Genomic DNA, 27,020 nt, shown 5'->3' with positions numbered 1-27,020 from the left:
ATTATCAAGCATTCAGAAATGAGGTTCACAAATCCCGTCTATGATTTCATTTGCACAGTTTGCAATTGGGATCATATTGGATTCACCACAAAACTGACTTTCAGGCACATGTTATCGTTATTTCATTACAGAAAGGTGTATAATTTTCAGTTTGTCCAAACCGAACCAAACAAAATGCAATGATTCTGAAAGACTGTAGCGCATGGAAAACCATTCTGCTCAATAGCAAATTTCAGTTTTACCACATGGACTGGAGTAATCTGGGTGTTTAAATGTCGTTTGTGTTGTGATTGAATAACAAAATTAAGAATACAAGTATTTTCTTTGTGTTGATTCATTTCTACTGTCAACCTTCGAAATAACTATAACATAAAATAAATATTGTAAGCTTTGAAGGTGCCAAGAAGATAAGAGTACACTGCTACTGGGACAGTATGGAATGTAATGGAATGGTCTCTGTATTCTTGTCTGGAATCTTGGGTTGCTGGGTAGGTCCACGACATGAGAGAACGAAAGTATTTCCGTGATATGTCAATGAGGGCTCTCACATCATGCTCCTCACAAGCTTGCTTCTCTGATTATATTAGGTTTAATTGAAGAAGAAACAATGCTGAAAGACAAAATCTTTGAAACATTTTGCGAAAACGATAATTTTATTGATAGTTCTATATACAGCAGTAAATTGATCTGTAAATGTAAAAGTCTAGTTCCATCGAAAGCATCCAACACGATTGTCAAGATTAAAACCCGGCGATGGTCGATTTCCTTCGCTTGAGGGCGCCATACCACTCGGTGCACTTGACGTTGCCCCCGAAACCCATTAGGAACGAATCTTCGATGGGAAGCAGTCAACCTCTTTGAAGAAAGATTGTAAAGAGCCTATTTTATAGAGCACTCTCAGAGATCAAAATAATTCTCATGCTCTTTTTATTTTGGCTGAGTTCAATTTTAATACCCAATACCCTAGGCCCCGTTAAATTTTCTGTCATTCCATTCTGAAACTGAAAATTTTCTAAGCCACCTGTCGGGTGGTGAGATTAAGCTTGTATTTCAGACTTCAGTAACACAGTTATTTGCAAATCATAAACATAAAAAATAATATGCTTAAAAATCTCCGAAGAGCTAATTTCATGACCCGTAAATCACTTTACATCATTGTCCTAAAATATATAAAAACTGATTTCACGACGAGGGGAAATTCAAATTTCTACTTGAAAGTGGATGGCATTGGCCATTCGGTACAGAATTCGTCGATCGGCTTTGGTTGGCTGTTTAAGGGTTTCAATCAAAGTAATCAATTCATACGGACGGAAACAGATATTATAATAAAATAATTATAATATAAAATAAGATATTATAATAAAGGTCATGAGGAGGTCATGAAAGAGCACATTTGTTGATTTCACGTTTCTCCTGACGCAGCCCTGAATGTGGAAAATTTCGCCATGGTAACCTTGGAACAAAATTACATTTCTTGTGTACTGAATAGTCTCTTGATACAATTTCAGTTGATAAAATGTCGAAATATATGTCTTTGGACGAACTCGACTTGCATAGTATGTTTAAGAAAGTGTACTGGGACGGAGTATAATAAAATGTTTCGTTTGCAAGCTGCAGAGGATTGGACCAATTGTCGATTTGACACCACGGCTGTCGAAAATTCTGAGGAAAGTTTTGAAACAAAAATTAGCAGGATAAATGAAATAAGCTTTGTGATGTCGGAATTTTAGACTGACATTATCGTTTTGAAATGTCTTTTCCATTATATCTTCAATATAACTATTAAATTATGCCTGCTTTGTATCATGATTACAGCCACACGCGGCGCCATATAAAGCCCGTCTCAAGTGACACGCAACACCATTTCACGACAGCAGCGCATGCGGGGTATCCTTTTAACTGTTTAGATGCTCTGAGACAAAGTTCTTATCATGTTATTGACCTTCCATTAAAGTCGACGTTTTACTTTTTTGAATATCCAAAGTTGTTTGTCACTTTATAATTGTCAAAGTCGATAAACGTCGATAGCAGATGTAATTTCATATAATATCAGATTATTCATATATATATATATATATATATATATATATATATATATATATATATATATATATATATATACATACACCAAGAGTTGTAATCATGTTTCCGTTGACGAATCAGAATCGTAACCAGACGTTTCGCCGTCTTGCTTCTTGAACGACACACGTTTGATATCCCTGGATGCTAGAGCCTTAATGTCACGTTTTTCATCATCCTCATCACTAAGCAACGAATCCGATAAATTGTCGTTTTGATCGGCGTTACTATGGCGCCTCTCGTCTCCCCCATCATCGTTTAGCGAGATCTGTTCAGCGTTGTCGAGTTCTGAGTTGTTATCGTGGTTGCCGTTGATGGGTGGTAGCTTGACGGAGATGCGGGCGTCTCCTTCATCGTCCTCCTTCAGTGAGTTCATGGCCGTCAGATGGACCTCCCGACTCTTTCGATTAAAACGTCGCTTCGATTTGACGACGGGCGGCGGCTTGAAATAGTCCATCATTTTCACGTCGCCGAAAATCATTTTCATTTCGTTCCGCTTTGACTTCGGTTCTCGTGGCTGTTTCGGGCATTGTCCGCATGTACAGGTGGATACGTGAGTGAAGTACGAAAATGTAAATGCTCGACTTGTCCTCGTTCCCAGCATCCATGGTTCTTTTGGAAGAGCCCTGCTCCGTGCAACAGCTAATGCTTTTAGGTAAGCCTGTCTGTAAGCATCCATGTTTGCGTGTTTGTAAACGTCATTTGAAGCTCTTTGCCTGGGTTTACGGCTCTCTTTCAAGATACCCCCTGTCCCGGTGTCACTTTTCGTCGAATCAGCGGCCGCAGCCTCTTTCCTTCGCCTCTCCGCCTCTTCACGCATTCGTTTTCTGAGCCACGCTGACTTGGTGTATCCGTGCCTCTGAAACCAAAGCGTGTCCTCCGTCGATTGTCGCAACAGATCGTTGTCCTTTTTCCGCTCTTCTTCCGTCGACTCTTTCGTTGCTTCGTCATCGGCGCGATACGTTCCGATACCGGAGCTCTGGCTGGACGAGGAACGTGACGGTCCCTGGTCGTCGTCACCGTATGTCGTGCTTTGTGCCGACACGCCCCTGCCGGAACTCTCTGACTTGCCGTCGACTCGATCATGCTGTGGTGTTTTCAGGGGTGAAATCATCAGTGGACTCAGCCTGGCTGACTCTGCCTCGCTGATTCGCTTTCCGAGATCCATTCCTTTCCCAATATCATCATGCTTCAACTTCAAATGTGCGACGGGAGAACTTTTCCTCTCCGACGAACTCTGCCCTGTTGGTATCGACAACGGTTTTAAATTTCTCCCGTCGACATTTTTCTTATTCCTCCTCGATCTTGCAATGGCGACCTCAAGGTTTCGGGTGATCTGCGTCTTTCGCGGCAATCTGTACGGCGCATCCCCGGACGATATCCTCAAAGTTTCCCGCAATTGGGAATCCTGTTTGCTCTGCAGAGCGCCACCTAGAGGCCGGGTGATAGAATTTTTTCGTTTCACTTCCACATCTTCAACATCGTACTTTTGCTTTACGGGGACCTTCTTGCCCGCTATTTGACCCCTTCTAGTCGCATCTTTTGCCTTATTTGGAAAATTCAACCTGTCCAAGTGTTCATAGGCGGTCTCTTGAAGGGTTTTCTTGATAGGTATTCTACGACCATAATCATGTTGGTCCTTGCCTTCATAAGTGCTGTTGTCCCAGCTTCCAAGATTCACCGATGCTTTGTGTCCGTCGGCCTGAAATGTCTTGTGGTACTGGTTTTTAAAGAGCTGATCAACAGGCTGCCTTTGTGTCTGAAAGTGAAACACAGAAAGGGAAAATTAAATATGAGGTTGAGTGAAGCATGAAATAATAGTTGCGGTTATAAGTTGGGAAACTTTCGATAGCGCCATCTGTATGTTGATTTTAAAAGCCCCTGCCCGACACCCTTTTTCGATAATTGTTTGCAAACTTTTTTGAATATTTTTTAACAAATCTTACGACATGTTCAATACAAAAGAAGAAATAGAATTTTAATAGCTTAAAAGCTATGTCAAATGTGAAAATAAGTCGACTGTGATCACTGACAAAATATAATTCCTCGAGACATAACGTAAACATAAAACATTAATTTGCTTCTGGTTTATCGTTATATCGCGGTTAAAATCGAGTAGCAATTGAAATCGTCATTTGTCTTTTTATATTACTTCGGCATACTTAGTCGCCTAGTCGCAGGTTCCAGTGCAAGAGCCGGGACGTAATATCGAATGTTACGAGAATAAACAAGATGTTAATATGCTGATTTATGACAACGCAAGCGACAATCGATGAATCAGCTGAGAAGTACTTTCGCCCGGTCAATGCCATGCACTGAAGATGCGTGCAGTCACCGGCCGCATGGGGGCGATGTTTTGCTGTGAGTGAGCTACATGCCAACATCGTCTGACGAGTAGATTCAAAGAAACAGGCGCGCAGGTGTACACATAGTGACGTCGGACAATTCTCCCAGGCAAGCCGGTAATTGCGTCAGAAACGTAGAAACAAGTACAAATAAATGAAAGAAAAATAAGCGTCCCCGGCGACCTGACACGTACGATTGATAATGTACTCCATAATTTATCACTGACTCTTTTTTATTATAAGCAATGAACTGCTCGCACAAAATGAATCATAAATTATTCATTCTTTTCACAATCTCAAAAAGCTCGTCATCAATGAGACTATAAAGTGATGTTTCTAAATCAAGAAATACATCTAGTACCGGTGCCTTCGTTTTCCGGTATTCTTGATTGATTTTGAGTATGTAGTGAAACGAGTGTGGGAGTTAATAAACTGGATATATTAAATTATTGTGAGATTTGAATTCCATCGAATCATTTCACTCTGTTTTTGAGAAGATTCTGAACGAGTTCTATGCGGCGTATTTCCTCAAAGATGACCTTGACGGATAGAGGAACTCGAAGGGCAGATCAGTGACGTCATTGCTGACTGTTTCGTGTACCTGGACACATTAAAAATGCAAGAGATCACCGATATGGTGTTTTTTCTCTGACTGCGTGCACACGTGAAGGGATTTGCTAACAGTGTGCTGACGAACTGTCAAACGAACGAGCACTCTGAAGAATCGAATGGCTGAATAAATGAATGAGTGGAGAAAAGAAAGAACAAATAAATGCACAAGGCATTAGAGAGTACACATTGATATTGTGAAGATGATTTGATGTATGTAGAAGACTGGGTAACTTGTTATCGGGATGCGCGACATAATCGATTTTCTGAGAATGGACCATAGACTGAAAACACATCAACATACAGAAAAGAAAAAAAAAGCAGCAAGGGAGAAGATTTAGTTCGGAACAACTCATTTCTATACACAAAGTAAATGTTTCTTTATCGTGATATGACTGATGTACACAGACTATTATTTTTAATATTGGTAGACTTTTTCCACACTAACGATTTTAGGTAGCCCAAACCGACTTTATAGAGACGGCGATGACAATGTTTAACCGTGCGATCTGCAGAGTGTACGTGGATTTCTTAGAGCTCAGAGAAAGGTATTCAAAACGTGTTTCATTTGAATATGATGTCACGATTCCGGAAGAGGCATAACAGTAATTGTGTTTAACAGTGAGGGAGTTTAAAAACGTTGTTTGTTGATTGTAAAGGCGAGAGCAAGCAAGAGATCCAATGAACGACTGAAGTTGTTTGTTCACGAATATTTCATCATGCAGTTCTGAGCTGAAAATGACATCATCAGCGCACAAGCCATTTACACAGCGGTACTTCGTCAAACAGAACTTTTTTGCAGTAAAATGCATTTCGCTTTTAAACTGTACATTCTGTTGTTCTGAGGTAAATAAAGAATCTATAACCAAACATTAACCCTTTGTACGAATCGACGATACCTAACCGGTGTACCGAGTAAATGTAGGTTGATAATGGTCAAGTAGTCGTAATATTAATGCTGCATCCCCGAACGGTTAACGCTGACATTGTTACGCCAATTTTTCACCGTTGTAAGTGTTTTTGTGGAAAAAATGGATTCCTGTCGGTGATGAAAAGCAAGACTTTTGAAGGAATATGAGGAGTCAAATCGGATATTACATATAATTTATCATCGGCACATGCTCAACTGAAATAACATTATTCTGAATTTTGAATTCTTAATCATCCGAAAGTAAAGTCACTTTCAGAATTTTATCCTAACGTCAACTTTCGAACAGTTTTTTTGAGATTAGTTCTGCATTCGAAGACTGTTGTGGTATGGGAGGAATATCATTATAATTAATTTTTTGGTATTGGAGAAGTAAACGCCAGAAAGAATGCTTGCGTCTGTTCTGGGCTAAATTTGGAAGTCAAATAGACGGCTTCTCTCATCAATTTATGTTGCTACCTTAGGGTAGCGACAGAAATCTCATGGATAAACCGACACGATCCCGAGACGGAGAGGTACACAAATCATCGTCGTATTTTGAATTGCAGATTAGTGAAAGTGCAATCTTGGGTGTGGTTCTGATACTCAAGTAAGTTAATGCATGGGTGTTTGTACCCATCAAGCCCAAAAGTAAGAAAATGATCAGTTATCTTTAAAAACCACGCGATTTGATTGATATTTGGCCTAATTATTGGAATTATTAAATTCTTTAAAATTAATGTCTGCCTAAATCTTGACGAGTTGAGTCACGTGACCAAATCTGATATTTTCCCGCCAAAATTTATGTCTTTATTAATTTTAATATTCCAACCGTAACCCGTTAAATTTTCTTGATTTTCTCTGCACTTTTGGAAACAACATCTATCATATTCTTTCAAAAATACATGGCACTCATGAAACTATCTATATTTCTTTCTGATATTCAAAATATTCATGTAAAACGTCAAAAATATTGTATTTGTTGTTTTTTTGTGAAGATATGTTATTCAAAATTCAATAATTTTGCATCTGCCACTAGTTCCAACACAAGTTCCTATCCCATTTTACATTAATTGGTCATAATATTTTAAATATTTTGATGTATAACGGTTGGAATATTCAGTGATTTGCAATATACAATTTTGGCGGGAAAATAATAGATTATGGTCACGTGATCTGACTTAGGTAATATATTATGATAAATTTCAACTTAATCAAATGCAAAACATATTTTTGGCAATTTTCAGAATTTTCTGACCAGGTCTGATTAAAAAGTATGTTCAAACTGATTTTACATGTATGTATGCCTATGCCCATGCATTAACATACCTGAGTAACATGCCAGAAAATCTGACGTCATATTGCTGCCGTTCGTAAACTTTGATTTCTTTATTGTTGACTTTGCCGAACACGCCAAGAAATTGTGGACATATGCGATCCTTGGCTATTGTTCAACAGCGTATAGATTTCAGTGGTCATTGTCAACTTTGCTAATACGCTTATTTGCGTTTAGAAAGTTTTGCAGAGAAAATGCCTCTATCTGACATGGAAAGTTGATAACTACATATGATCACGTTCGCAGATGGCATCACGCCAGTGTATGTATGTATGTATGTATGTATGTATGTATGTATGTATGTATGTATGTATGTATGTATGTATGTATGTATGTATGTATGTATGTATGTATGTATGTAAGTATGTATGTATGTATGTATGTATGTATGTATGTATGTATGTATGTATGTATGTATGTATGTATGTATGTATGTATGTATGTATGTATGTATGTATGTATGTATGTATGTATACGTATGTATACGTATGTATACGTATGTAAGTATGTGTGTTTGAATGTGAGTATGTACATACGTATGTACATATACATACGTATGATTGGTTTTATGATTGGTTTAATGTATAACGCTATAGATATATTGAACATGGATGTTCAAGGATGTAGAAAGGGATTGTCTAGTGACTACATCTTTTCGTATGTTTGTGGACCTACACTATCTTAGAAAGTATGGAGTGACATGTAGGCCCTATATATCCGAGAGCAAAATACAACAAAACATTTCAGGTTTCTGACGTTCGATCATTTAGTGCCTTAGAATTGTTGGATCGTGGCATTCGGTACTTGGTAATGGCATTGCGCGTATCTCAGGTTCATGATTGTCACACAGGAACACGCCAGTACTATACAATTTAAACACGACACATGTAATACAGTATACTCACATATGCATGGATATCGAGAGTTCCCGATGAGTTGAGGAGGGCGGCGACTCGTCGTTGTTCATGGCGGACTTCGCTCAAGTTCAACGGGTCATACATCTCCTGCAACAAGAAAATACACAAAAATTTAACAATTTAGTCTTTAATAGAGTTGTGACATTTCTCTTAATCTGACATGGCGGAAACCTCAAGGTAATGACAGTGAAAATATGTTACGCATTGAATGATATAAAAGCCTGAAATAATTACATTAAGTTCATATGAAGTGGTGTAGCGCAGTCACGGCAGTAAGTCAACGGCAGACGTGTACTGGACAAATAAGAGGTAAATTTGAACTACAGGTATCAATGCCTTCATTTGCTATCACAGTATGCGCATGGTATACCGAATTATAGTAAAGTTATTTACACCAACGTTATTGTTTGCCAAGCTCCTAATGATATATTTAATAAGGGTATTTTATGCGAATTTGGGCGATGTACTTTATCGCGGCAGGCAGTAGCATTCGGGAGTGGAGGCAACATGTTCCACACATCGGTTGAATACCAACGTGGTCACGTTTAAGCATATAATGTCGCTGTCCCTCGACACGGGTTCAGGTTAACCCAATACCTGCGTCGGTTTGGTTGTGTTGTGGTCTTTGAAGAAGGGGGCAATATGTCCCCACGAAGACAAGGATGGCGCAATCTGTTGGCCAGGTGTTCTTGTGAGTGACAGCGAGATGACCGAAGTGTTGTATTTTTTGTCAGTGACAATGACAACACGAGTGAAGGTCGAGACAAGGGTAAGTACGAATAAATCCGACCGACAGACAACTTAATCCCGCTCTTATGATGTGGAGGGCCAACAAATGCATAACAACGGTGACAGAATGCATTGTCATGCTATAAAACTACGTCTCGCCAAAAGACAGACTCTCTCAAGGAAATTCCGTCTGACGTTTGGTGATGCTATTTAAATGCCACGCTCAGTGTGGTAAAACTAGTCGACACCCTGCATTCACTACATGGTCTATATATATGTTGCGAGGCTACTGCAGTATTCTGGAGGCTGGGTCTGAACCCGTCGGTTTTGTTCAAACAAACCTTTAAACCACGTACATTGGCGGCACACGGTTCGTCTGCTCTGTTATCCGTAACCTTCTATAGGTCCATACGTGTACGAAATAGCTTTGTATGACTCAAGAATCTGTGCGACAGAGCCTCGCCGCTGATGAGAGATATTTGTGCGTTTTCGGCCCTTTTACTAATAAACTCGGTATATCTGGACAGAACTTGTTTGGGTGTTTGTGTTCAAAGTAGCCCCAATAAAGCTATCTAGTACACCTGTTCCCACCTCTAGACATGTGTCACACCATTTATGAAGACGCTTGGAACAACAAAACTCCCCAAAAAGTTGTCAACACCATTGTTCAACTTCTCAAGGCCTACCTGCTTGAGTCTATTACTCGTATAACCGAGACACACCAGTCGGCCAAGCGTCCAGTAGCGATCTTCAATCTGAGCGCACTCGAGCTCGATCTCACTCTGTTTCGGCGCCATTTGTTTCGGATGGCGAGCGCGCCTTTCGCCGACAGACATTCTAAACAATCAGAAACTAGCGGAAAAGAAGCGCTACGCTCCCGCCATCTTTTCTCGTCAAAAACATCAGAATAATACCCTTAGTGACTGATCCGCCACAACTGGAATTTCTTCGCCGAGTATTGTTGAAACTTTAATTAAGTTAGCCCCATTTTTTGAGTCGCTCTTTCACGACAGGTTAAGTGTCACCAAGCGTAACAAAGCATATACAATACCTTAGTATGAAGTATAAAAACCCTGCAAAATGGCGAGATTAACTTGTGTCAACTAAGGCAAGGTGCAGTGTCCGTTGAAGGAAATTCGCGACGGCCGCTTCAATCACCGATTGGCGTAGAGACCTGTAAACGCAGGTGGCTTTTCTGATGAGACAAACCTGAGCTGCGTATACCCGTCGGAGCCGTCTGTAATAGTAGCGTGAAAGTCCCAAAACATATAGCGGACGAGGAGGTGCGTTCGATACTTCAGGTACCGGGACGTCGCAAAAGATCAGTCGGCCAGACGGAGTTATGATGGATGAGTTTTTCCATTTACTATTTAAGAACTTTGAGTCACGGTCCCTCCACAAAAGGAGTGCATGTGCTGCTAAAACGTCGTATATTTTTTCGCGTCGCGGATGACTTCACTGCAAAACAACAACCCAAGCGGACAGCGTCACAACAGAAATAGTGCCACGCGAGATGGATTTACCGAAGAACCATTTATTTCTTATTTCAGGTGAGAAATTTAGCGATACCTACTCACGCTCCAAAGAACCCACAGTTGCCCTACTGGCTGTAATTTTGAGGACATCAGGCTGCTCGTCAAAAATAATGGACTGCAATCAGAAGTATTTTTCAGGCTGCCCTGCAAAGCTTTTAAAGGTAATTTTATCGTCTGTGGGGCGCTTGATGGGACAGATACACGACGGCAAACGGAAAAATTCTGTCCTTATTCTGTTTGGAATTGACACATGCGTGCATTTAGGGTTGTATATGAATGTATTTGAGCTTCGCCTAGTTTTGAAGGGTACGGTTATTTTGACACGGGTCGCTGATCAAAGGCGTCGCCTGCTTACAAGCGGTAACAAACATGGAAATCATTAGCGCTCTGTAAACGCCGAATGGAACCGCATAGGCTCGGCATTAACGGAGAGCTTGAAACATCACCATGACGACAGCCCAGCGTGTTCCATGCTACTATACCCGTGGGCGGAACGAAGTTGTGTGGCGTTACTTGGCTCAAAATAGGTGATATTTCAGGTAAACCTACTTAACAATCTTAACGAACAATGGCGATTAGCAAACTTTTGAAGGGCCTGGACGCAATACGACAAAAATAAATCTAAAGCTGTCTAGGGCTCAATGATAAAACTTAGATGTCTGTTGATAGCACGATCAATCCATTCCATAAGCAATTGTCCTGTCACAATATATGCTGGTGAATTTGTAGATAAAAAAAGATAAAGTTGTCGGAACGTCGCTCAAATGTCGTATGGGACCCATACGACCAATGTAAACACTGTATCCAAGGTTCGACGGTGATTGATGAAAGTTAAAACATGTCTGTCGCAATCTACATCGTATAATTTAAATGTTGCAACTACATGTATGATGATGAGGTGCATCTAGATATCATGTTGCAGCTATGATGATGAGGTAGGTGCATCTAGATATCATGCACGAAATACATTGTTTGTAAACAAGAAACTCGCACAAGCGCAGTTCCGTCGACTGTTTTCCAGGACCTTAACGGATTCACGAGGGCACCTCTGTATGCATTGCATATTTTGGATTATTCTTATATATTCACAAAGTTTAACAGGTATATAGCTTAAGTATAAATGCGCAGATCTAGTGACATCTTTTCATAAGTAGAGAAAAAGCTGAAATCCGACGATGATTGAGTTTGAGACAGACAGGGTGGTGGGCCCGACGTGGTTATTTTAGTCTCCTGCGTGCACGGAATTAAAAGGGGGAGATAACAAATACTTGGTATTTCGTTGTATGGTTTGATGCCTTAATCGCTTTAAGCCCAACTCAAACAAAGATATTTTTAGGCATCACCACACATCAATCCAGACATAATAAACAATGGCTGCGGTTTTCTCTCGATGACCCTGGTGGCAGGACACGACACCGAGTTACCATTTATAGCACAGCGGTGATTGAATTCGTGCACTTCTGTCTGATCAGGTACAGTAGCCTAGACGCTTGGCAACTTTGGGTTTGTAAATTATCGATCAGTTATTAAATCATACTTTGCGACATATGAACCCACAGGTGCATGGTGTGTCCAACGTGATGCGCGCGGCCAAAAATGACAGTACTGTACACTAATCTCTCCGAGCGCCTATGCACGAAACTACAACAAGTACACTCAAAACCTGTTTTGGCACAGACAGGGTGAGAAGAAAAGAAGTGCTTAAGTTTGGTAGAATCATTGCTATAGCAACAGGGTCTCTTCAATAACAATAATGGCGACTGGCCATACAACTGTTCCAGATTCACTTAGAGCTTTAACGACCGGGCAAACCCAGTACATTCCGTGGGATTTTACACAGGACTGTAAACAGGGCGCCACAGGAATGATAATATGCGGTCATAACGCGAATAGCTTTCATAAACCTCGGTTCAATTACACAGCCTATTAAAAAGACTGAAAGATATCGCGGTAACCACTATACCGACACATTTGTTATGATAGAATTCCATTAAAGTCACAATTAAAATATATATATGAACATTGTCATCTGGCACGTCCCTGATTATTTTTTGAAAAAGAAAACGGACAAATGTTGGTTCTTCTAACATCCAACGTAAACGATCACACGATCTTCTAGTTGGAATTCTCAGAGGCAGGTATTTGGGACTCTAACGATCCGTGATAACATTTTCTGTAAACGTGTCACATAAAGGATGAACGAGAAACTTGTTTTAATGGGCACGTTTCAGTAAACCGGATGGGTGAACTTAATTCAACAAAATCTGAATAAGCTGACAGCAAATACGAACACAGCACAATAAAAAAAAAACACCTGCAGGCAGGCAGGTCACGTTACTCGTTAACGCATTTGGAAGGCTCAGGCAATATAACTGACGATTTGGCAATGTATTCTGTCAGGATTAACTGCATTATCAAAATGTTCCTTTTGGCACAACTCGCTCTTGCCTTCACCTGGCAAGGAGAGCAATCCCGCGCCAAAAATTACACAATATCACCAATTTTTATATAAAATGAATGTCTCTGCTTGAAAACCGGCGTCTCTCTATTTACGACACCAGACCCCTAGGTAAGACTGGACTGTCTCCGAACAACACTTTCTTCAATGCTACTAAAAGATTGTTGATACGAAATTATCTGTCGACTCACTGAGCTTTGTACAAGATCCGCTCTCGAAAATGAATTCTTCAAAATTGATCAACAAATTCCCTTCCTGTGGAGCTGTTTATACTTGAGGGAGCCTTGGCTCAGACAAGTCCATCGGGATGGACACAGCAATTATCCACACTTCTTCATGAACCGCCAGGAATACTCGGTCCACTGTGTATGTTGTCGTTCAGTGATTTACAGACCCTCTACGCAGTGGCGACGCGGGGTCAAAGGTAATACTAAGCTGAATACAGCCAAACCATATACCGATAGCTCGCGTTGAAAAAATGTTGTATGAGTCCCAAGCGCACGTATAGCTGCTTACACACCCTCTAAAAAGTTCTCTGCACGGAGAATAGTCCGGATCCTGTCTAGATGGTGAAGCATGTAGTACGACTTTCATCAGGAAATCATGACTGTAGGTCGAGCCATTTCTTAGACGTGTAGTTGGTACAGGAAAACGGTTTCCTCAACCGGTTGGGTTCTCAGAAAATAGTCCAGATCCTTCAGCGGCAGCATATATGACACAGACAACGTGGGACACCAATGACAAGTGTCTCTTGAATTGATAACACACCGTGATTGAGGTCTACCAATCCGATCTGCTCTCTGAGTGAAGAACATACGAATCAACGCATGCGAGCCCTGGTAGAGTGCCCTGGGTCACCTCCCGTTACCTAGGACACGGGCGTCCGGCATCTTCCGAAACGTCAGGGGCGCCACAGACGGGAGTGTTAATGGACGACAAATCAATAAATCTCGATCTGTGTACATGGAACTTGACAAGCTCGACTTGTAATGCAAACATCACATCACACCAACTTCCTGACAAACTTCAGAACAAAAACACCCAATAACGGCCGTGCGGATAGAGTGATCTTACATGACGTCATTGAAGTGGCGATTGTAGCGTCGTTACCGGGTCTTTTAACATTTGAATTATGAAAACCCGTTTTTTTTTTTTTTCCGAAAATAACAAGATTATCCAAAACACATGACTGGATTGAAAAACAACCAAGTGTTCTTCTCGGATTTCATTTTATTTTCAATACGACCTTCACCTCAGCATGAGAGCAATATATTGTCCAATCACTACCCGGGACACTATCGCATCATAGTGTGTGGAGGCACCCCATGCAAATAGTCAGGCCGTTTATTTATGATTTTCCAGTTTACCCGAGTGTCAGACTATGAAGAAACTTAAAGTTGAAAGTTTTCATGTCAAAGCTTTCCGATATCCGTAAGTTGATGAGGACGAAACAGAGTCGAGCTAATACGAATCTGAGTGACGAGCGGGAATCAAAAATTCAACGTTAAATTCTTGACATAAAATACTCTCTCCACACTGAAGTGGGTGTGTTTTACGTCTGTTGGAGCAGTCTTTTGTAGGTCAAAGTTCAGGGCATGGCTAACATTACAGGCAGACGACAATAAATGAAGTGCATGTACAACGCAAAGGTCAGCGTGTTTTACAAACACAGTGTATACTCCGAGTGATCAGGCAGCGATGCAGTTTGTAAATGTCATAAAACACAGAAAAACACGTGATTTAGAGAGATGAACCAAATGCATCTTCCACCAAATTGTCTATGAATGCACCATAATATCTCAAAGAGAGCCATTTTACAATCTGACTAAGTTTTCACGATAAAAGAAAGTTTTGTGTAATTCGTTTTAGGCCCTTTAGATAAAATTCTTTGTTTGCCGTCCGCGTGCTGTTAGGTTTTCAGAGAAAAGAAAAGAAACACAATGCTAGCACTATTACAAATAAAATATTGCTTTTTCAAAAGAAACCGAATAAAATTGAGCTTATGTTAATACACTTGTGTTTTTGTCTGTGTTTGTTTTTACCTTGCTGGCTGGTAGGGTTTTCAAAAATCCAAGGACGGCAAACAAAGATTTTTCTTTAAATGGCCTTAAGTTTTCAGTTTGGACCTTCTTTGATGTTTTGAGAACGCATCATCACTTTGAACATCACTTTCAATAAAACATATTTCATAAAGTCCGGAGAAATTAGTCGCTTTCCTTGCTGCTCTGATTCTTCCTGTTTGATTGACGTCACGCCTTCCACAAGTAGTAAAAATATGAATTAATAATGAGTTATGGCGTCAATGTTTAAATGACTTCCAGTTCTTTGTTGAGTTCAAACAAAGTGAAAATTTCACTAAAAGAATCTTCCAGGATTTTCGACTTCACACCGATCTGGGTTTTTTTTCATGGGAATGTACTCTTAAATGAAGTTTTTGCCCAATTTAATCATTCAAATTTCGCTGCAGTTGTACTACATCCGGGTCCTGTTAAGATGGAACGAAATGTCACAAAATCTGCTCAACAACATATGCGCAAACAAACTTCTGCCGTTGTCCTCTCGTCAACATCTCAGCAGATACCAAATCACACCACAACTCTCATTTTATAACAATAACGCTACGTGACATTTTAGTTTTCGTTTCTGTCGCGCATCTCGAGTACGCATCCACCCACCGGATCACGTGAGAATGGATTATTGATTGTATCAATAAATGATCTGAGTGATTTTTCATTTCGGAAAAACAACAGTTTTCAAGTAGTCCTGGCTTTCTCATTTGCCACCATATTTAAAACAAAGAAATATTTTGGTGACCTCAAGACATACAAGAGTTACGGATGCTATTCTCATCTTGCTTCCCCTTTGTAGTGGTCATAAATCCAATCTAACAATAGAATCATACCGTGTAATTGGTGTTGAACAATATAAGAATATAGGCCTAACAGTGAGCAAATTGAATGTCATTTTCGCGCCAAGTACAATGCCTGTGACGAGTCTGTGACAACTGTTCGTGTACTTACAAATCTAGTGCTAGAGATAACAGTCCTTACCGCGCGCCAACAAATTGGGCAACCGATAATTTTTACCTTCGTTCGTCCGACGGCATAGCTGGACCTTTGTACTTGTAGCATCTTGGGACGGCTTGCTTGGTACGACACAAATGAAAACGGCACTTTACCGCCTCGTCGATGATTCCCCTTTGGCAGTCTGGAAACAATTTCACCCCATGTCATTGGCGGAGATCCACTGTCATCGCAAAGCATGGATTTGAAACTCCAGAGTCAAGTTTGGAGTGTAAAAAAGGCAACGTAATTGACCGCGAGTCGTTCGGGTGTCAGCACAGATTCGTCAAAAATTTTGTTGTTGGCAACTGATTGAAGTCCGATTTCCTCCCCCCAAAAATCGATAAATAGTTCTGTATCGGTGCTCCTAGGCAGTATAGGCGGGATGTCGTACAAACTGATGACCTATTAATCACAACCTTTGCTCACGACTTGCCCCCTTGGACAACTATGAAACAACATTTAGGCCAACCTGACGGTCAATGTGTTCATCAAGATCATTGAAGTCTGCAATCACACCAATATGTGTCGAATGTCAAGAAAGTGGTGTTTCAAAATAATGGTCATTAATAATGCTGAATTGAGGCTGAACTAAGGAACCGAATCAAACCAGCCACCATTATTTGCTGATAATCTGCTCTTACGCCAAAGGTTTGACAAGAAAACGTCGTGATGAATGACCTGACGTCGTTATGAGGTTGGTTCGTGGACTATAAATACATTTCAAACGACTCTGCTGTACTGCCTTTGTGGCAACTGCTCACGGTAAATAAATAAATAAAAATCTGGCACGGCAGGATCTGAGACATGACATCAGAAATCATGTGAATCAGATTCGAACTTTTCTTATTGAACTGCAGGAGATCAACGGCATCATGATATTCGTCCCTTTATCTTGTTTGTTTTTGTCTTTTGTGGCTCGTTGGAAATCAGAAACCCAATGAGTTTGTGATGCTAGTAGCGGAGGAATGTTATAGCATGACGTCTGAGAACCCTAAATGATAGATGCGATTTGCGCGACTTTGAAAGTCTTTTATCGTATTCTATCGGATTATATTTGTAAGTTTCTTTACTGAAAGGTTGCAGTGCTTGCCATAAAGGTCAAACAATACAGACCTCAATTATCAGCTACTGTTGGTCGTATTTGAATCCATTTACAACAATGTGTCCATAGTTCATCATTTTGCACAGCAATAGTTGTGTTCGACTTATAGCAAAAGTTTGCACTATTTTAATAACCAGGCCTTCAGAGTGAGAAAGCGAACGAGAGAGAGAGAGAGAGAGAGAGAGAGAGAGAGTTTGCTAGCGATGTGTTTCATACAATATAACGGTTTACGAGAGAAATTCGTACTAGTATAGGTACATGCATTCTTGTTACGTTCGCAGCCTGAGATTGTCAAAATTTGCAGGTGGTGGGACTCTAAAGTAGAATTACTTTAATGGTTGGTGGTGTTCATATGTTTCTGCAACACTCTAGGAAGTGGCTTGGTGTATTTACATATAGCTCACATGGTGTACATATAGCTCACATGGTGTACTCTCTTGTGACAGACCTTGATCCGAAGCGGTTGCCATGGAGACGTTCAGTACAAGTAAGAAGTACACTTCGGAGCGCGAAAACAATGGGATATTGTGATCTTGACACTGGTTCAACACATAAGTTGCTGTGAACGTGTTTTCGGCAAGAATGGTATGCGCAATTAACATGCCTGTGCTCTTTCACAAAGGTACGACAACAAAACCGGCCATGCATGCGATACCTGAACGGTAATCCAAACCTTTGTTACAGTGACGTCACCCTTTCTCGATAAGATGAACTTTGACCCGGAAGTAACCACATGTGCACGAATCGAAATGCTACCCTTGACAATCCAGCCAGTGCAGAGGGCAAATATAAAATAAAGTTGAAATGTGAAAGACAAGAATTGAGGAAAACGATTTAGCACTAATTAGGTAAACATAGCTGATTCAAAATGATCCATTTATAAGGTATTTTCCACTAAAAGGCTTCATTAATATGGTAAATAGAGATAAACATTGTAACCAGACAACGAGTCTCGTATTTGACATTTCGGAGATGCAATTTCCAATCATTCAAATAGCATTAATCCTCTCGAAACTAAAAATTTCTTCATGCCAAATGGTCAAAATTTGCACAACTGGGAGAGATTCGTGGATTATCCTCAATGACAAACGACCAATATCTTCTCACACATTTTTCGACAGATGCATTAAGCTGACAGATGGTGCATTACGAAGTGTAGAATTGAAGGATAAGCTACGGCGGATGGCTAACATCCGGATGGGTGTGTGCCATCACTCACTCTCTGTGCTGACATGAAAAAACCTACATGATTGTGTTACAACTGTTAACAAAATAGTTCTGAGAAAATGTTTAATTAAACAATTGCAGAATATTTTACGACAGACTTCTAACCGAACAGAAATAAGCACATCGCGTAATTAAAGGGACAACACCTATGGACGTTTGATTACATATTCAGTGTTTTTCTATAGACACCCGTAAAAAGTGTCTATGACAAAACAAATACATCCTATTCTATAAGTAGAACAATCGAGCCTTAGCCCTGCCAACACAGTCCAGTGTTTACCATTTGCTGTGCTATTTTTGACAAAACGAATTATATTCTGGACTAAATCCAGTCGTCAACGATAAAATTTTGGCATTACACGCATACAGGCTGCATTTACGAGTTAAATACTGAGCATTCCCATATAATTGCGGGGCGTGGAACGAGAAACTCTTTTACGGACAGAACAAAAATACTGGTATAGCACCAAGAGTTACAGCTAGAAGAACTTTAAAATCAATCTTTAAAAACACAATGATGAAAGGGTTAAAAACAAGTTTAAAGGACAAACAGGAATAGTCGAATTATTTTGCTTCGCTGGCGAGTAAGCCATCTTCTAATGACTTTCGACTATTTTGGATGATCATAAGTGTGTGGTATGCTAATTGTAGCGAAACCTGTGAAATGTTGTTTAACAGCAGCAAAACTTAAGTGAACAGCTTGTTTTTTACTATTGTTTGTTATAATCTAAATACATTGTCTTGCTTTCAGCCAGGATATTTTATTGTGTGAATATCTGGAAAAAATCTGGATCTCCACTGATAAAAAACATTAACCAGTCAAATGTGACAAACCTGAGCTCGGTGTAAATACTGCTGAACAACTTGTAATGCTCGTTAATTTGGTTGCCAATCAGGGTATAGTTTCGACACTTAAATTACAGAAACCAATAGAGCCCGTGGTAAGCACACAGCACCTGTCAAGTTGATCTGTCACGTGACACAGCTAGCAAGGTTTGTCTGCTGCAGCTGATCACGGTCCCTCCATCACGGGCGGTGGAGGGGCTGCTAACTGATGCTCCGCGGCATTGCAGAATGCCGCACAGTTGACACCGAGAAACGCCAATCTGTCGCTAGAATTCCCCACTTTGTTTCTTGACAAACATTACTTGAGACAGTTAAGTCTACATTCCCCCGAAGAAAACTCAATAGATTAACATTCTAATCATTTGGTTGCGCAAACAACAGCATCGACAGTTATGTGGTAATCTCTCTTTGTATTTAAGCTGATTTCTTTTTAAAACGGGGCTTTTCGAACGCCCGTGATTGTGTTCGTGAAGGAGATAAAGATAGATGGACAGATAAGGTAGAAAAACTAGAGAGACCGTGGAAGAAAAAAGGGGGATTATACGTCATGAGCGCAGCGCATAGCGGTCCATGGCCATACACAAATGGTTATCTAATAGTTATAGTAAATTAAATCAAAATATAACTGTCGCGAGAATTCGACTAATTATAGTACAATCACTGAGGACAATCCTGAGTATACAGTTAATGCACGGCAACAATTAGCATCAGGTGCACAATTAATATAGGTCGAAAGTTCATGTTTAAAATGCAGAAGCGAGAGCTGGAAAGACATCACAGTGAAATATTTTCCCACCTGCATACACGTAGCCCACCCGTCAGTTGATACATAGACCCTAAAAACGTTTTTAGGGTCTATGGTTGATAGTGTGCGTTACAATACGCATGGTATCGAATTCGTATGGCAACGACCCCAAAAGCGGCGATCAGTAACTAGCTTTAAACCGAGCGTTTCGATTTGTTGTTTTGAACGAGCCTTATAGGAAATGTTTCTTTCATTTAGCTATTAAACCTTTTCACAAGTATAGGTTTGACGAAAGGTCTTTCTTAAAAGGGCGCCTGGAATTGTATTGCCGCAGGAAAATGTTTTAAGCTGTGAGATTAACGGGAGCCAGAGAACGGTAATTTTTAGCAGCAAACACGGTTATTGAATTACGGGCCTGTGTTGACTGTGGCAAATTTCCGTCAAATACAACTGTACCTTGATTACGTAAAAACTGAATATAGTACTTGTGTGTTAAACCGACCACAGACATATTTGTCAACATATTGAACGTTGGATCTCTGTCAGATGAATGGCAGATGAGTTGATCTTCTCTACTCTGCAACTGTGTGAGTCGTACCGTATGTGCGCAATCGTATATACTTACTAGCGAAAAAGCGAAATCTTCAACCCCCATGATTTGCCATAATTGGGGGAGCTCCTCCCAAAACCAGCGTGTTCCCTCCATGTTGAACTGCCGTATCCTTGCCGAAATTGATCAAAGAGGAGGGGCAAATTCGGCTACATCAGTCCATCGTCTGACGTCAAAACAACTACCGTAGCTGTCCCATCGATGATAACACCGGCTCTTATTGAGGCTGGAACTCGGCACACAGGTATCGAGTTTACTGGATAGCACGACGAACAACAGATCTTACACTTTTGAAGTCAGTACAATGGAGTATAGTTGTTATGCAAAGCAGACTGAAGGATCCGTAGCCAGAAGGTAAAGAGCAGAAAAAATGGTAACTCTAGTCAGAGGATTTCGTAACAAAGGTAGCCTAGTGGGTCATAAAAGGTGATTGCGGGCAGGACTTATCGGATTGTAGTCACGTGACAAACGCTGACAGGTAGTTGAGATAGTGGCGCCGGATATTGACTAAAAATTATTGGGTGACAGCTCCACATCTAACGCTACTTTGCATATTATTGTGAGAAACACTTAGAGTAATTAATGAGTAAAACACTGAAAACAATAGCAGGGCAATATATTAGATGTAAACGTCACGTTGTTTAATTTGTGTTCGTTGATGTATTTGCAGTGCGCATGCCCGCTGTCCGTTTTCGCGAAACTCGGAATAATCGCGAAGGCAACGAGGTTTATACCACCGCGACTACCCTCGCCGGGACTATGACGTACAAAGTAGCGAAATCCCTAACAAGTTACATATATATTTTGGCAAGAATCCACTAAGTTGGTATCGTAGGTGTTTCTCCAACCAACGAGCTGCCGCTGTTATCAGGCATGTTTGTTTCTCACAAAATCTTGAAGGACGTGACCGAGAATAATTAAGGAGAAGCAACATTTGACCGAATATTTCACGGACATTAGCTTGACTCCTAATACCTCCATCTTGTTTACTTATTGATACAATGGACAAGGTTAATCAAAGTGTTTGATGGACCACTGTTCCGAAATGGTTGCATGCTCCTTGTTGCGTGAGAGAGAGAGAGAGAGAGAGAGAGAGAGAGAGAGAGAGAGAGAGAGAGAGAGAGAGAGAGAGAGAGAGAGAGAGAGAATTGATCCGTCGAAGAGTTGAAAGAACTGATGGGTTTATTATAGAGTGTCACTAAGTACATGCCATATAAAAGAGTAACAAGATGGCAGTATAAACCTCTACTTGAATACACGCTTTTGAAAATCACCTGTTGTGGGGGAAAAGGTTGCACCTTGGGACCTTTCCATACTTGACTGGTTCAATTCTTGGCGTATAATTACAATATGTGTCCTGAGATTTTTAGGGTCTTTTTTGATAACCCAAAGCGACGACTATCGGTTGTCTGTGCCAATGGATCACACGGAATTCCTATATGTTGTTTGTTGGAAGTACACAGCTAAAACAGATAAACACACATTGAATGGAGGAGCCACTCGGTTGCCGTGGACAGGGATGCCTTCGAAAATGTATACCGTCTCCGTGACACCAGGTGACATGAACTTGATATTGTAGCTTCCTAGAAATGTGCTGTTTTTGAGGTAATGATTACGAGACCCATCTTTATAGGTTTTGCCGCCGAGGCTAAAAAAAATGTACATTTTCACTTTTCTTTGTGCAATAAATAGGTGTAGCATGTACGCCATGCGTTCGCGAAGCTGTCATCTGAAGTTGTTGTGATAAGATCAAGGTAATTGACAAGTACAAGAAATGTCCTTGATGAAGATCCCTTGATTGCATTCATCACAGAAACAAAGAAACCCACAACAGTAAACACACAAACGACTGCCTTGATAGTGTTACATGCATAGTTTAGGAGCAGATTTTAGAAACCAAGTATTGAGCACACCGTTAGGTTTTCAAGATCAAGGTGACCGGTGCACCATGCTTTCCTAACGTTTGAATTCCAGACAGTACTGATATGCAACATCATCTGCTTTCTCAGCTTTAGAGTTAGGGAGGTCCGTGAATATTCATACAAAACGTTCAACATGTCACTGGCTGCGCACACTGTACTTCTTCTTAATGCCTGACAAAAACGCTCTCTCTCTCTCTCTCTCTCTCTCTCTCTCTCTCTCTCTCTCTCTCTCTCTCTCTCTCTCTGGATGTTGTACATATCTTTTACAAAGTCGTATTACAAGTAACTTCTTGTCTGCCCACACCTAGAACATAATTTACCTACCAGGCATGTATTACAAATGTATATGCTAAAATACTAAAGCAAATTTGGTCGCGTAATTGTTTTCTGCTCCTACAAAGCTGTCTGCAACCAGTCTGAAACCGTACAGAAAGAATAGCTTCTACTTCACACTTACCTTAATACTCAACTCTTGTACAGGAACAGCACCCGCTCGTCGACATCGTCGGCCGGGGCGACTTCACGGAATCTGTATTCAGAGAGATGCACTAACTTTAATTGTTCGCCCTCTATGGTTTGTCACTATTCAGAAACGTCACATCTTCAAATGTAATGGACCAATGAAAAGTGACAATGCTTCTTGCTTGCGGGTCAATCAACCTGCCCCTGTGATCTGTTTGAAAAGAGACATGGTACATCTTACCTTCGACCGAGATTGTCTATCGCTTTCGTTTGCCCTAACAGATCATACGGTAGGGAAGGAAAGGTTTATTGTGAACAACGTCAAACAGAAACGGCGGTGCCGAATCCGTCTTGTCGCCCACACGAAGTAAACTGTTAAGTTGCTGATAAGGGCGTCCACGTATCTGACGATCTGAAGGCATTTTAAGAAGAAACCACTCTTGCGAGACAGTTTTTTGTGTGAGTGTACTTTTATCAGTTCTAAAAGGCAAACGTGCTTGAAGACCTCACGCAAAACACATTGGTATGTCAGTTGAGTCGAGGCAAGTTTACACACGTTTCTGGCTCTTCAGGTTTTGCCCCCGGGGCAATTTGGTGACGCTGACAAATAATGTCGCAATCGGACTGAGGCAAAGGTTACGAGGATGTTGAAATTTCATATATTTACTTTCTCTATTGACTTCCGTGAAATTTAAACAATCGGTGACATTGTGAAAAAAAGTGCAGTAAATCAGTGCTTGTGATTTTGTCTAGTGAGGGCGCCCCACACTTTCCTTCACTGACAAACTTTCTCTTCCAAAAGGAGTAAGTGAAAAGGTAGGCATTCCCGTGAGATTATTTAAACCTGACTTTTCCCTTACTTCACCGTTTAAAGTACAAAGGTTAGTATAAAAGTTTTAATCACATCGGTACTGTGGCGATCAATTTAGCGTGTTTAGTAAAGGGAGAGGAGACCGCGATTTACTGACGTAGGAGACAAATGTGCAATGGCCACTAGCCTAGATTATGAGTGTACAGAATAAGTGACGAGTATGAAATGTATACGTGCAACTACCCTCATTCGCATTTGAGTCAAAAGAACTAAGCCGGAATCACAGAAGGTACACCTTGAAAAACCGTGGAAAACTCCAGGATCTCCAGAAATCAGACTGTTGTGACTGCGAGATATATGTATTCAACTTTTCCGTCCTTGGCTTTTTCCCTAGACCTCCTTTTTAGGGTCTATGCTATTTCAATTATTGATAACACTTCGTGTGTGGCAAGTGCATGGTGAATAATTTCTCGTTAAATGATTTATCAACACTTCCGATTTGGTCGAGGTTTTGAATGACCAACACCTCGGAGTTCTTCGTCTCAACTCTACGGAATTCTGAGCTAAGTTTTTATATATCGATCGCATAATGTGGCAGGCCAGGCAAGCTGTCACAGCTAATAAAACGGGAAACATTCCACGAAACATTGACAAGAAAGTCATTGTACTAATACTTGTCGAAATATCAACAAAATAGACAAGGAAATATCAGAAGTTCATTGTCTAGGTTTACAACCGACTAGCCAGTTCCACGGACGTTGACATACAACAGCTTGAAAACAAAAGGTACCCGTGCCACGACCCAATTCCCTTGTCGTGTGAGTCAAAAACTGTTATAGTTTTGCATCGATCGATAATTAGATGAATTGGACATTTCCGAGACACTAGAATCAATTAGGAATTTGGTCGGGGATTGTATTGGTACGTGTGAACACGTCTTATGCTAACAACTGCATAATAATCGCTATCGATTGACAGTACCGGCATCGGTTGTAGAGGAATGCCATAGCTTGGGTGGTACTGGAATCGTAGTGACCAACAGAATAAATAATGGAAAGTATTCAAAACTTCCTCCTGTGTGTGTTTGTACTCGTCTACTAGAAAGCTTGTCAAAAATGTCCATGTTTAATTGCAGGCACATTGTTTGTGTTGAGTTTCTATTTGTGCGTTCATTTCAGAGGACGCAATGTGGTGTTTTGGAACACAAAGATATATCAGTCACCCAAGTAACTGTGCAACGCTATATGTAAATCTTTGTCTTTTTTCCCGCTTTAGCATATCTTTCTGACACTGTAGATATGGTACTCAGCTTCAATGCAGATTACGCCCTCTATTCACGTCATCAGATTATGTTGACGAAAAAAAGTGTGATACATATTGAATGTGCATTCTTCTATTTTATCCACATTACCGCATACAAGAGGTGTAGCTGTCTGTGGTCTCTGATCAACGAATAGTTTGGAACCGAACAGTTTTAGCATTAAAGGTCAATTTGGTTAAAACCAGTGTCATTTATTTCTGATATCTTTTTTTTTAAAAACCCTGAACATGATGGAATAGTTCCCTCGAACGCTTGAACTAACTGTAAAGAAAATATTGAATTTATCACGATTGATCTTTTTATTTCGGAGGGGGGTTTCAATCCCCGATTCTTTTAAAGGGGAACACGGTTTCAACACTTTAGCTCAAACGAATGTCTACAGGTCTTTATTCGTACACGGTTCACCATAGCCTACATAGAGGCGATTCAGATTTAAATTAGTATTAGCCTTCAAGGCAAAGAGACTTACGTAAACTCCAAATTGCCGCCGCGGAAAACACACCGCTGTGATACCGTGTAACCGTGGAAAGACAAGTACAGAAGTTAGGTAGACTGATAAAGAGAAAACAAAATGAAACGGCGTTTTCCTGTATAACGTCGTTTCACGCCGAGAGGTATCTTCTCTAAACATACCCAACAAACTTCGCGTGAACACTGATATGGGAATATCGCTTTGTTTGACTTACCTGCACCTGCACTACTGACCACTGAAGGGTCTACACTTCAGCGTGTAGCCGATGAATTCCCTCCAACACCTTCTACATCATTATCTCGAATGAACAAGGTGAACTGATAGGATGGCCAAACTTGACGTAAGATTAGAAACCAAGCAGATATAGTTCAAGTTGCCAACTGACCGTCGTCACAGCTGGGTCCTTACTGACTAACACCCGGTCTGTCTAAGTTTGCATCATTTATCCAGCCGGAGGCAATGGAATCCACGCCTCCATGGCAAAAGCTATTGAAGAGCTATTGTCTTCTTTCAAAGCCTCCGTGAATGGGAAAATCTTCACGACGTCACGAAAAGAAGACAAAGCAACTGTCTTTCCCGATCAAAAGAAGCCAGTATTGTGATTTTGCTAAGGCGATTTTGCCACTGATGCGCTTGAAGAGTATGATAAGGAAAGACAATGTCACGTTTTGTCCCATAAAACTTCAAAAAAACATTTCTTTTATAATTTACTACTAAACAAAAAACAATTGTTCGGAACGAACGAACAAACAAACTTATTAGTAAAGATCCAGTCGACGATTTGACAAAGCAAGCAGAAACTGTACAAGAAAATTGAACTTTAAAGAGTGATCAAATGAACTGCCATATATCATGGCAATTTTGTGTAAAAAACCATGCTATATACTAGGAAATAAGAAAGAAGTAACAGTTTGCTCTAATATAGCTATAAGATAGTTCATAGTACATACAATTAACCTTCATCATGTAAAGAAACTGAAATGTATCCATGAAGACAAATAGCAATTCAGTTGCAACAAATAGTACTGAATAAGCTTAGTGACCTCATCGAAAACAACTGAATTTCTCATGTCGTCCATATTCTGTGTTTCATATAAGAAGTGACAAGAAATAATATTTGATGTTACTTCGTTTTCATCGCCAATCCTCCAGCCGCGATCAGTAATTTTTGATGTTGATGTTCTTGTTCAGATTTTCTTTTCGTTCAAAAGGACGCAATTTCCTATTCATTTTAATACAGGTATTTGGCATTGAAATAAAGAGTGTTCAGAGCTTGAACTTTGACCAAAAATATATGGCCAAGAAGTTTTGGCCTCCGCTCATTGGAATTTTGTGGCGCATCTTCTTATTCAAACCGTTGACCACGCTGCTTTCATTTTCTTATCGAATCAGAAGAACTACATAAAGATGGGTTGTGTTTGTGTTTCAACAAAGATCAAGGTCCTCGGTCCACATTTGCTCAATTTGACGTTTCGCCTCCATTCCGTTATTTGCAAACTAATTTTCAAGCACGGTGATTTGG

General features: G+C 40.4%; 1 protein-coding gene across 6 annotated transcripts; it reads right to left on the bottom strand.

Moving 5' to 3' along the window:
• Window positions 1–625: 625 nt before the first annotated feature.
• Window positions 626–25,937, bottom strand: LOC139117305 (uncharacterized). Of its 6 annotated transcripts, none has more exons than XM_070680292.1 (4): window positions 25,713–25,937; window positions 22,890–23,105; window positions 8,182–8,280; window positions 626–3,838 (listed from the first exon to the last, which is right to left on the bottom strand). In XM_070680292.1, exons 3-4 carry the CDS (start codon window positions 8,275–8,277, stop codon window positions 2,141–2,143), a joined length of 1,794 nt encoding a protein of 597 aa, XP_070536393.1. In that variant the 5' UTR covers window positions 8,278–8,280; window positions 22,890–23,105; window positions 25,713–25,937; the 3' UTR covers window positions 626–2,140. The 6 variants fall into 6 exon arrangements, with proteins under 6 accessions (XP_070536393.1, XP_070536394.1, XP_070536392.1 ...); XM_070680293.1 differs by having other exon boundaries at window positions 22,890–22,961; XM_070680291.1 differs by lacking the exons at window positions 22,890–23,105; window positions 25,713–25,937 and adding an exon at window positions 20,526–20,905.
• Window positions 25,938–27,020: the final 1,083 nt, after the last annotated feature.

This window comes from Ptychodera flava, chromosome 18 (genome assembly GCF_041260155.1).
Source record: "Ptychodera flava strain L36383 chromosome 18, AS_Pfla_20210202, whole genome shotgun sequence".
NCBI lineage: Eukaryota > Metazoa > Hemichordata > Enteropneusta > Ptychoderidae > Ptychodera > Ptychodera flava.
Note: the sequence above shows the minus strand (reverse complement) of the source record. Positions and strands in the feature narration are given on the sequence as shown.